Genomic DNA, 12,745 nt, shown 5'->3' with positions numbered 1-12,745 from the left:
TTAGCTGCAACCACTCATGTTTGGTACAGCTGAGTGGAAAAAGATGGACTTCACAGGCACATAGAAAGGGTAGTGCACATAGAGATCTGTAAGCATTCCCACAGGAATCTGTTTGTCATGCAAAGTTTATTTTCTCAGTAGGCAAAAAATTCCTTTTACTTATATCTCTTATGTCACCTACTGATTCTTATTGCTTAACAGATAAAATCTGACAATATAATAATGTATTACTTGTGCCATCTTACTTGTGCTGTGGAATTCTTTTAATCTGTATTTTAGTGTATACTGCTGGGTGAAAACAAGGAGGAATAGTGGGCATAATTTATGCAACCAGTTTTCTTTGAGCTACCAGGTTCTTTGTAGAAAAAAATGTCTGGACGAAGCACTTTTGTTACTAACTTGCTATGCAAAACTTACTTTCTGAAATGTCTTTTTGCAAAAGATGAGAAGTCAGAGAGCAGATTTGTATAGATTCTTTTCAAAACGCTGCTTTGGTGGCTGACATTATAATCTTTAGGACTGCATTTTTATTTTAAATTAAACTACCTAGAGCTGTCTAAACCTGAGAGCAAAATAGCCACATGAAAAAAACCTAACCTCTTTATGCATTATATCTTATTGAATGATATATAATACTTTTTGAACATTATTGTTTTGTCATCTCCTAAAATTCTGTGTCCTGTCAGCATTACTGTTGTTGGTACATATGACTCCTTCTTTCTAAAACTATTGGTGAGCTTCAGATTTGGATTTCTTCTCCTTTGAAGTCTCTCAGAGTTCCTCAGTGAACATTATATCTGGCATAAGACTTGAAACAGAGGATTCTCATTTTTAGCTGATGAAACTGGTTAACATAGTGAGCAACAAACAATATTATAGCAAATGATGGTATCTGGTTACCACTGGTTTTGGATAACAGAGTAAAAGATTGAAGTTATTTTCAGAATCTAGGGAAGAGGGTTAGTTTTTATGAGGAGAGGAAATCCAAAGCTTTGCAAATGGTATCATCTCTGTGAGTCTTCATGGTCATAAACACAGTCAGGGTTCAGTATTTTCATACTTTACTTGAAACTTGCTTCCTCCTGATTGTCCAAATCAAAATTACATATGTTAGTATTTAATGTTTAGTAAATTGCACAGAGTAAAACGTTTTTTACTATAGATAATTGAATATGCTTTTAAAATCTTTTTTTTCTCTAAAGAAACCTGGGGAGGAACCAGCAGAAGAAGATGAAAGCCTTAAAAGAGTTGATCCTTTACATCAACTTATTCTGCTATTCAGTCGAACAGCCTTGACTGAAAAATGGTAGGGATGGTGTGAGAGACTTCAGAGTGTATGCAGATTTTCAGATTACTCCTGTATTTGAAGTTATGTATGTCTCTTTTCAAGTGAGATTGCATAGGCTAGGCCAAAACATGTGCATATGAACATATGGTGAGTTCGAGTTATGCTCACAGCTCTTTGGCTTGTGGCATGTAAAGAGATTTTAACACGACTTTTTCACAGTTATGAATGCTGTGTTCAGGACTTACTACACCTCTGTCTTCTGTCTGTGTTCCCTATTGACAGTTATACTCTAAATGTGAAATATAAGTACATTCTAAGTATAATTGAAAAATTAACTGTGTTCATTTTTATGAATTTTTATGAATTCATATTTATGACTTTCCGAGTACTTTGTTTATAGCTGGCTATACTTTTCCATTTATATTAGTTAATCAAGTCTTCATTTTCCAAAAATACTTTTGTAATTAATTGTGAGCATAGAAATCCTTTAGAAATATTTGTAAGATGTTTAAAACTATTTTAGCACTTCAGTTCTACAATAACGACTCTAATCTTGTTCATTTTCCCTTTCCTCTCTCTATTAACCAGTAAACTGGAAGAAGATTTCCTGTATATGGCTTATGCTGACATTATGGCAAAGGTAACTTGTTTGATATCTTTTGTGTATTTTCTGTTTTAATAAACCTAATGAAGAAGATCAAGAGAAAATATTTGTTAAGTGAAGGAAGGCTTATGCCCTTCTCCCTCGCAACTTATCAGTAAATGTTTTCTTTCTACATGATGTCAGAGCTGCCATGATGAAGAAGACGATGATGGTGAAGAAGAAGTAAAGAGTTTTGAAGTAAGATTATACTTGTTTTGTTTTTCTTGTCATGTTAGACATTATTTCATAGCTTCCAGCCGACATTTATGTTTCTTGGTTCATGGCTTACTGCAGCTTATTATGCCAGTGAACTGCATGTCACAAGCTGGATTGACAGATGTGAGCCACCAGATTAATATTAGTAAAACAAAAACATACATAGTATAACATAATATAAGATTATATAGAGAGTAATTGAATGGATTTTACATACTTATCTCATTGGCTTTAACTTTTTAGTTGTTGAAGATAACTATTATGGCTAGTAACTTAAAATAGCAGTCTGATAATAACAGACTGTATCTTTTAAAGTATTATGCCTTACCTTTAGTTTGGATTGTTAAAATACTGAAATAATAATGATTTTAGAGTAGACATTTTCATTCAGTACCAATAATTCATACAGTAGTTTTATGTTCACATATATATTAGTGCTTCTTAATAAAATGTGAGCTTTTATTCATCAGTACTGCTAAACTTTTGCTTATGTTGAGAATAGGAAATCTGTATTTATTGTTGTTCAATGTTGAGTTTTAGTGATCATCACTGTATAAGGATATGCACAAGAGTTGACTACAAGAGTAAGAGATGAGTCCTTGTCATGTGTTTGCTCTGGGATCTGTCTCTCTTTTTCCATTAATAAAATGGAGTCTGTTAAAATTTGTCTCTTCTGAGGGACACTGAGGGAATTATTTTAACGTATTTCATAATACTACAATTCTGACATTAAAAGTTGTCTCATATCTTTCAAAGCAGTTAATACTTATATTTTGTATCTTTACTAAGCCGCAGAAACATGAAATATGTACTTTTCTTATTTCTTAAAAATATTTCTAAATGTACTGATTGATTTCATATAAAACTATCTATGCTGTTTTGATTTTGAGGAGTGGTTTGGGTTATGTTTCCTTTCACTCATGTTGTTTTGTGCACATCACATGTTCTGTACGTTTTCTACATGATGCTGCATGAGATAGCTCTGAATTATTTAACTATATATTCCCTATTTGACTGTATACAGAAATCAGAAAGAATAGTAATACCAAATTCTGTTCAGTCACTCAGAAGTTCAGTTGAGTTACAACTAATATACCCAATATATAAATTTTTGTTTCTTGGCAAATACCTAAGGATGAATCCAAATTTCAGTGTGTTTGTTCTTTTTTTTTTCCCCCCCTGAAAATGCAATGTGTGACATATCATTGACTAAACAAAGAATATTTATTTCTACGAGCTTCTATCACTTAGCCCGTATATGCTTGTTAGGTGTCAAAAGTCTTGTGCTTATAAATGTGAAAATCAATAAATAGAAAGTCATTGAAATAACTGAAAAAAAAAAATCAGTAAGGAATTTATTAGTGCTTCTTATCTAAATGTTAATGAGTTCTTTGTTCAGCATTCAACTTTTTTGTTTTGAGAGAAGATCTTATTCATTTGTTTCTCATTATTGTTTTTTCTATAGCTGTGAAACTTATGTTTAAATAATGTATTTATATGTTCAAAAGGCAATTTTGTGTATGTATTTGGTCAGTCACCTGCAGAAAAAAATTTTGGACTTCTTTTTCTTATTACTATTTCGCTTCTTGTCCTTGCCCTTCCTTAAGGTGACAGGATCACAACGCAGCAAGGTAAAACAAAAAAAAAATATGTGTGTATTTGTCTGGGTCTAATTTTGTGATTTTTCAGGCCCAACATCTTGGATAAGTTCAACTAAAGGGTCTTGAAAATGTTTTTAGCATTTCAGTTCCAGCATGACATCTCTACCAAACTCTTCTTGTGCACACTCGCTAAAGACTCCAAGAATTATTTATGCAGAATATGTCATGTAAAATAGTGTTACCGTTTTGGGGAAAACAGAGTTTTATTTGACTTATTCATATTGTTTTGTTGCCTTTTGTGCATCAGTTTTCTTCTTTCTGGTTATAATTTAATCTGACTGATTAAAACAATTTATTTGGCTCTTAAGGGAAAGTAGTTGGACTTTTTTTCTGTATCTTAGCAGACAAACACTTCTGATACAGTGGTAGAATTCTGTTTCCAGTGTTTATCACAGAGAAAGCATCAATCACAGTTCATCTCTGATTCAGATCCTTTGGAATTGACTAAGTCCTTAGCCTTCATCATGACAGTATTTGATAGAAACTCCTTAGCTACTCCTTACCTGAAGTGATTCCTAGTTGTTCCAAGTTTTCTCTAAGAACATAGAGGCAAGAGCTCTGAATGTTCACAGTGTGAATTATTTTATTGGCTCAATTTCTTATACAGTCTGTTGTGTCTCATCATGAAAGTCACCATTTGTCTCTATAAGGTGTTCCATGGCTTATTCAGCAGCCTACTTGCCTACTTTATGCAGGTAGAAGTCTTAGTTCCCATTGTTGACTCAGGCTGCTTGCTGATAGTGCTGCAAGGCTGATATTCTGAGAGAAGGTGTGGTGTGTGAGGTCACTAGTTTTTGTTTCTGAGGTGTTTAAATACAGTTATTTGTGCTGTGGCTAGTGGCATCTAGACTTAGTAGAGATTTGAGATTTGGAATGCACGGATTTAGCTAATGGTCAGACTCCAGCCAATAATGTCAAATTTCATTGCCTGTGGCAATGTAGGGACACAATTGTAAACTTCTCCATGGAAAGAGCAAGATGATTTTGGTGTTTTGTTTGCTAGCCTTCTGTTAACATTCAGATCACAAAAGAAAGGGGTTCCCTTTCTGTATTTCAGGATCGACTTTACCATATACTCCTTCAAAAATTTGCATGGATCTGTTCCACCTTCATACAAGAAAGGCATTATCCTGGAAGATGAGTGTACTCACAAAGATTCACAAAAAGTTATTTTAAAAGTATTATAAAGCCACAAACACAAAGTGCATATTACAAAACTCTAAAGGAAATATATAAGCAATCTAATAATATAATTTCTTTTTTTTTTAATTCAAATAATGCAACTATTCAAATACTAAGTATCTGTCACTCTGCTTACCTGGTTACATACACTAAATGTTATATGCTCCATAGAAAATTTTCTGTCTTACTGACTGAGGAGTGTTTTAAAAGGGAAAAAGAAAGCACAACAAGAAATAATTCTTGCTTCTTTCGTACGTGGCAGGAAATAGTTGCACAGATATGAAACCAGATATACCATCTGTGTGTGTGCGTGTGTGTGCATTTGTGTGTTTGTGTCTGGCAATCTGCCTCAAAATCCAATGTTGAAGGCAGTTCTTTTAATCCGTGCTATGTGTGCATCTGAAAAGACTGACTGTTCAATTTGTACGGGTATAAAACTCTGCTGCTCCTCTAGACTTTAAAAATGTGTGATGGTTAAAGTCTTAAATCTTTTCACAGAGCAACAGAGACATTTGAGCAAGTTTAGAATGCCAAGTGTATTTTATTGACAATTTTCATACCCATATCTGGTGCAGTGTAGTCTCATTTTTGTACAATTAATCTATACTGGGATCACTGTGCGGGCAACAGGGAGGTGACAATATAAATCCACAGTAAAGGTGTCTGTGTTCTACTATGTTCCTGTCTTGTTTACCTGCTACTATTTACTTTGAGTTATAACAATTGTACTTACCCCTTGCCCTTTGTCTCTAAGTTTACTTTCTGTCATATTGAACAAATGCTCAATTGTCTCCGTATAGAATTGGTGTCACAGTCCCTTTTGATTCTGTCTGGTAGGAAATTCTTTCAAATTGAACCATTTTACTACTGAATGCAAATAGTTTTCTGCATCTGAGTTGCTGATTCTGCTGGTTGCTACGTATTAATATGCTCTAAATAAGTGCGGGATGGGAACTCAGACAAAAGAGTCAAAATCTAGTTCATATTTTTAAACTCAATTGTATTACATTGATTTAAATTGACTGTTCAGAGAAAAAAAGAAATAGGGGAGATAGAGCTTCCTTATCCAATTTTTTTTTATTCCTGTCATTAGTAGCAACTTTGTTTATAGACTTCTGTATTCACTACTTTTTCTGTCAAAATGATGCATTATGCTATCACTTATCTGAGACACAGAAAGATTTTCAGTTTTACATACAAATAATGCAACCTCTTAAAGCTCTAGCCTGTTGAACATGTTACTGTTGTCTCTTATTGTCGCAAATCCTGAATAAACAGAGTAAGCATACTCCATGTATTTACAATAAGCAACTAGTGTTGCTAAAGGATTATAGGAATTAAGGTCAGACTCCATAATCAATTTATCAATTCTTAGAAATTAAACATTCCCATTAGTATGTAAAAATGTGGTTTTTATTGGTTTTTCCTATCTGTAATGGAATGTGTGCAACCTAGTACATGGTTTTCACTCTAAAACTACAGGATGAATTATTTATGCATAGAATCATAGAATAGTCTGCATTGGAAAGGACCTTTAAAGGTCATCTAATCCAAATCCCCTGTAATGATCAGTGATGCTTCAATGATGAAGTCCAAAAGGAGTAATTTAGGGAAAAATCAATTTCATTTATGAAGTGTAAACCAGCATATATTGAACTTAAAGGATTAAATTCTAAATAAAGATGTATATAAAAATATATGCATAAAGATTTTGCATGAGTATCTGATGTTTTAGTTACATAGGTTTTACTCATGCATGCCTGACACTGAAATGAACACAAGTTTTGCCAGCGTAAGTCTCATCTAATAGGATTTGTTCTCTGGACTAAACAGAAGTCTTGAAAAGTATAAAATATGAAGACAATTAAAGGAGAAGAATTTATATTCTAGCAGTTGAGTTGAAAGTAATTTGTTTTCTTTCCATCTTTTTGTTCATTCTCTTTAACTTAATTTCATGATTTCATATTAAAAAAAAAAAAAAAAGAGAGAATGCTTTGTAAAAGTGGGATCTTATGCCAGAGGCAGTCTGTGGCTTGGAGCTTAGTGGTGACAGCAAACAAACCTCTCCATATGTCTTAGCTCCAATGGAGAGTCCAAGTATCATTGTCTGTATGGGTTACAAAAAATGAAGAATTTCAGTGACATGCTTGTCAGTTAAAACTTCTCTTTAGTTTTAGCAAGTTTGTTGCCTGCAGATCCAAACAAAAAATTGTGGTTTTTTCCTCAATGTATTTTGGCATACGATTGCTTATAATGACTTAACCGCCCCCCCCCAAAAAAAAAAATAGATTAAAGTAGGAAATGTTTGGGTCTCTGCTTCTAAAGAATATGTTTCAAAAGTTTCCTTGATTTGGTAGGTTGATGGAAAAAGTCTGTGATATGAGAATACATGTATATACATTTCTAAGTAGTCAGCTTTTTCACATGTGAATGAAAAGCATCCTTGATAAGATAGATTTGGTCTTCAATGAGGATTTTTTTGTTTTTGTTTTTGCCTTTTATTTTTTTTAATTCTGGTGAATTATTTTAAATGTTTCATTTAGGAAGTATTTTGTTATTGTTGTGATGGTTTTGTAAGTGACAGAAAACTCAAACCATTGCCTAATTATTTTGGTAGTTTTTTTGACATCAACAGGCAAGCAAGTGGATAAAGTGCAAAAAGCTGAAACTGGTAGCACAGATAACAGTGTAAGCACAGATAACAGTGTAAGCACATCTTAGAGAAATGGGCATACCTTAATTATTTAGTATACTTGTAGGCAGTGGGTGGCCCACTTCTTATAAGTGCTGCCATCACACGTATGTTTTATATATATGTTTTAACTTTTCATGGAGAAAGCAGCAGTAAAAAAGCATTGTCAAGCTGAAGAAGGAACCATGATCTTTGGGTGTTATCATCAAAGGAATGGTTGCTGTCAGAAGAAATGCTTGTGGTGTTTCTTTGTTGGTGTATTGGTTTGGTTGGTTTGTTTTGGTTTTCTTTTTTTGCTCTGTTTTGTTACTAATTACCCAAACATCTTGATTTCCATTGGAAATGTCAGTCCTCTCATTTTAAGCTGTTCAGTAATGCCTCTTTTGACTGTTCTTCTATTGTGCCATTGCAAGAAGTTAGTCTACAGATTACTCAGATGCGTTCTCACTGTAAGCATACTTACATCATCAGAAAATATCAGATAATGAAAGTAGTATAGCTGACATTAGGCTTGTGAATAATAAATTTTGTGGTGAAAGAAAGATGAAAAGTTGTTGAGTCTAAAAGTAAAAGTAACTAGAAATAGGAAAGAGTTTTTAAGAAAAGAAACACTGATCAGTTTTCAGTGACATCTGAAGCAAATGAAAATATTTTATCGTAGCTGTTTGGAACCTGTGATGTCATGGTTTTGTCATGATGGTGGTTTGTGTGTGTGGTGTGTGTGCGTGTGTGTGTGCGTGTGTGTGTGTGTATGTTTCTGTTTTGCTTTTGTTGAACTCCCAGGAAGAGGTTTAAACATGAAGGCAAAACTTTCAAACCTTAGCATGGCTAAATATGAAGCAACGCTGCCATTTTTTTTTCCTTTTTGTGCCTCCATCTAGATCTGTCACTTTATTTAAAGCAATTTAAACCGCAATTTAACCACAGGAGAGCTAATAGTGTGAAAAGAAAAACAAAACCTGATGAATTTTGTTTCCGCAGCACGATATTATCAAAGATTTAAGAAACAAATTTGCCAGCCTCGGCGAGAACTCTCTGGTAACAGCATAAATGTCTGTGTTGGTTTGCTTTTGAGTTAAAGGTTTCTTTTTCATTCATTTGAACATATTTCTCTTTTATACCTCTTCTTTTTTAATTTATTATTCATATCCTCTATTTAGCAAGCCTTCATTTTTTAAACCTCTTCCATCTTCCAATGTATTTTTTCTGTAACTTGGATGGAAAGTTTATGGCAGCAAAGCTGTCATTCTGGCTACTTCTGCTGCAGCTGTTCCTGCTTTTAGGTCATACATGTTTTGGGCGTTGTGTTTTTGGACATGATACTAACTGATTGTGTCATGTTCCTTTTGAGTAAGCTTTTTACCACGCCATCTGATGGACTCACTGTCATAGGGCTCTATGCAACTTCCATTTTGCAACTTATACTGCTTAGTCATCCTCAATTCTCCAGCAAACTTCAATTAACTTGATGAAAGTTCAAACTCATCTGGAATTAACTGTGCCTTTATGTTTGCTCTTTATGCTCTTCTTTATGTTTTCGGTGGTAGTTTAAATGATAAAAAACAAACTTCACCATTGCTCAAGCAACGCCATGCAGTATTGTTTGTTGCCGCTAGAGATTGCAAAATATAAAAGCACAGTGTATTCTATCAAATATTCTGTTAGCAGGGTGGACAATCTATATTGTAATATAATTATATGTTTTGAAAAAAATTCTGAGATGCTTCTGTTACTCTGGTATTCAGCAACAACTTGCAACTCAAGAGCCACATACTGAGCAGTATGAAGTTATGATCACGCTATAGAAGATAATTAAGAGTATGAACTGTTGCACAAAAACACGGCACAGAAGTGCAAGTTTGATACATGCAGTATATATATATATATATATATAATGAACATGGGCTTTGAACAATTGAGATGACTCTTTCCAGATAAACTGCTAAAAGCATATTAAAGAAAAATACCAAGTGGACATTATTACTTGATCCTGTTAAATATTTGTTCAGTAGCATTGTATGTATTAAAATGGTTCATGATGTTGCCATAGAGCCCATATACTAAGAGAAAACCAAAAACTTTTGGAGGACTGATAGTAACTGAATTCTCACCTTAAATGACTGGAATTTTTATTCAGGAAAAAGAAATGGAAAAGCAAAAACTTTTGTATCAACAAGCCAGACTGCATGATCGGGGTGCTGCTGAGATGGTTCTGCAAACCATCAGTGCTAGTAAAGGTAAGGTTTTGGTATGTAGATTAAATTTTAAACCTTATTTCTAATGAACTTTGAAATTATTGTGTTTTTTATTGGCCAAAACTTGCAGATGTTAGGCCCTGAGGTTTGCTTTCACAATGAACCCAGAGTTTCAAAAATTGCTGACAGCTAATCCAGAAAAGTATTATGACTAGTTCTCAAGAGTCTATTGTTTCTTTGGTAGTTATTATTATTTTTTCTAGTGCTAGTTGAGAGGAGGTGTGAAAAACTTCATTGCTTTAGCAGTATGCCATGATAAAAAGGCCCTCAAATTCTGGAATGTATACAATTTTGGAGTAGATGTAGACTTTAGTCCTTTTATTATTCCCCAAATATCTGCATTATTGGTATACTTTGATAAAAAATTTCAGAAGTGTAAACAATGCTTTCGTCCCTTAGAAACCATCTTACTCTAAGGTGTGATACTTTCATTTTTACTTCTGTGGTTTGTTTCCACAGTAGTGATGTTTTAAAAATTCCTGTTTACAAATTTTGTTTACTGTAACTAAATGCTTGGATCATTTAATTTTCTGAAGAAACTGGAAAAAAAATCTAGACTGGCATGCAGAGGAGACACATTGTTCAACTTGATAGCTAGCATAAAATTGTGCACCTGGCCTTAAATCAACTGTTGAAAGCTCTAGCAGTTGAAACATGATTTATTTTCACTGAGTTCAGTTCTTCCTGCCTTATATCTTACCTCTTTTGTGTGCTGTGTATACATTACACTATGTCTGTAGGCACTCAGGAAGATATTAAGTCACACTAGAAATTATGAAGAGTCTGTTTTACAAGTCACTGAATGGTTAAATTAATAGAACATTCTTATTTTATATATGATCTAAAAGTGTATTTTAAATTAATTTTTAAGGTGAGATGGGGCCAATGGTTGCAGCTACCTTAAAGCTAGGAATTGCCATCCTAAATGGGGGAAATTCTACTGTTCAACAGGTAAGGTATTAGTTTCTTTTCACCCATTCTAATCAGTATAGATCTTTATACCATGGTCATTATTATTGTAGTAGTGCATTACATGGTGTGGCTATTTGTCACATGCTTTTTATCCTCTTACTCTTGTTCCCAGAAAAAAATAGTATACCAAAGTATCTTGTTTGGTAGGTATCTATTTCTTATTTGTATACAAGGCTAAGAGAAATTTGTTTTGCAGTTGGGGTGGAAGGAGGAAGTTTTGTGTCATCTACTCCTAGAGGAATTCTTTGGGAGGGAAGAGTCTCTTGGGAGATTGCCATTGTCCTATAGTCAGCACAGCAAAATTGCTGACCCCAACCTTCACCAAGAAGAATGATATACAATTTCACAAGTCCTTAGCTTATGCAATGGAGAGTCTTGCTGATAAAAGCAGAGTACTCAAGCTTGATTCACTAATCTATAAGATAATTTGGTGATCAGTGGACAAGTCTGATACGTTAAGAGTATCCTGTTGAAGAGACTGATACAGGGTACATTCAGTGTTCTGTACTAGTTGAAGATTCCTGAGTCAAGAGGGCTTCATAGCTGCCATTCCTAAATTACTGTAGGACAGTTTGAAGTATACAAACAACTGGGAACAGCTGAAGTCCCAAATTAAGCAGACACTGAAGCAGCTGAATGCAAATAATGTTCTTTTCTGGGGCTATCATTATGAGGAATTGACCAGAAAGGCTTGAACCTGTTCTTTGCGATGTCATGATATTAAATTAGGAAAATCATGACATTTGTACATAGTAATTTAATTTGAAATCCTACAATCAATTTTGTTTAATTATTTGATAAAGTCTTAACTGATCAGAATGCAGGAAACAATTATTAGTATGGTTACATTAATACTAATGCTACAAATCTAAATGGCATACTTCGACATATAATATGAAAGCATCAGTAGTACAGTTTGAATTCCTGTTTTTTTGAGTTGCCTCATTTCTACCTGTTTTCTCTGCTGTTATGCTCACCTTTCCAATTTTCCCTTAGGTCCTAGAATCAACTCTTCAGTCTTCCTTGGGAAGCATGATATGGGTGGGGGGAGAGGTATAGAAGTGGTTTTCAAAAGTCATCACCATCATCCTCTGGAGTTCTTTGCTTTGATTAGTGTACTGCTGTTGATGGGGGTATTCTTTTTCTGTGATCTTGTGTCTACTTGGGATTGTGCTGATATGTTTTGTTAATGCTGTGTGCTTATGTGCACTTCATTTTGGAGGTTACTTATTATCCACTTTTTCTATTATTTTTGCTATTTGCAAAAATAGTTTTACCTCATTTGTAACATGGATTCTTATAGCTTTCCTACTAAGACTGATCTTCAAGTTTGTGATTTTTGCTCACAACTGAGACTTTTGGTGTCATCCGCCATCATCACTCAGCAACACGTTGCATTCCAGAATAAAAGTTCACTCCACTGAATAAATTCTTGTTATTACAATCTGTTTTCAGATAGGTATTATGCATTGCAATAAGGCTAAAACAAATTTAAAAAATGCTCAAATTGCTATTACAGCTAAAATAATTTTAAACAAACTGAGGCTATAAAAGCTCAGTCTGGTGTTGAAACAATAATGTCAATGCAAATTTTTGGCCTAGTAGTGGCAAGATAGTATTTATATTAAACACTGAATTCTGCTGGCTGTGTTGACTTTAGTTACTATCTTTATTTTTAATGTTTTAGGAAGGAATATCCGAAATAGATGGCCTTTTCTGTAAAGTTGAGCATTAAATATTATTTTTGGGTTTGATACCTGGATTTTTCTCTGCAGGACACTTATCCAATTTATAAATATTAGAGACATTTCCAAACACCAGCATCATTAATAATAT

General features: G+C 33.8%; 1 protein-coding gene across 8 annotated transcripts in view; it reads left to right on the top strand.

Annotated features, from left to right (window-relative positions):
* Positions 1–12,745, top strand: part of RYR2 (ryanodine receptor 2) — a 392,367-nt gene that overhangs the window by 332,801 nt on the left and 46,821 nt on the right. For 5 of the 8 annotated variants that reach the window (XR_004355863.1, XM_032681770.1, XM_032681769.1 and 2 more), the window contains 6 exons: positions 1,203–1,306; positions 1,877–1,928; positions 2,076–2,129; positions 3,755–3,778; positions 9,820–9,919; positions 10,809–10,888. Coding sequence is in view for 7 of the 8 variants with exons in the window: in XM_032681770.1 (XP_032537661.1) it covers positions 1,203–1,306; positions 1,877–1,928; positions 2,076–2,129; positions 3,755–3,778; positions 9,820–9,919; positions 10,809–10,888 (414 nt within the window). In the remaining variant the exon portion in view is untranslated. The remainder of the gene's footprint in view (positions 1–1,202; positions 1,307–1,876; positions 1,929–2,075; positions 2,130–3,754; positions 3,779–9,819; positions 9,920–10,808; positions 10,889–12,745) is intronic. The other 3 variants (XM_032681773.1, XM_032681774.1, XM_032681771.1) reach the window with 1 other exon arrangement.

Source organism: Chiroxiphia lanceolata, chromosome 3, assembly GCF_009829145.1.
Source record: "Chiroxiphia lanceolata isolate bChiLan1 chromosome 3, bChiLan1.pri, whole genome shotgun sequence".
Classification (NCBI taxonomy): Eukaryota; Metazoa; Chordata; class Aves; order Passeriformes; family Pipridae; genus Chiroxiphia; species Chiroxiphia lanceolata.
The sequence above is the reverse complement of the archived record's forward strand: the minus strand, read 5'-3'. Positions and strand labels throughout refer to the sequence as shown.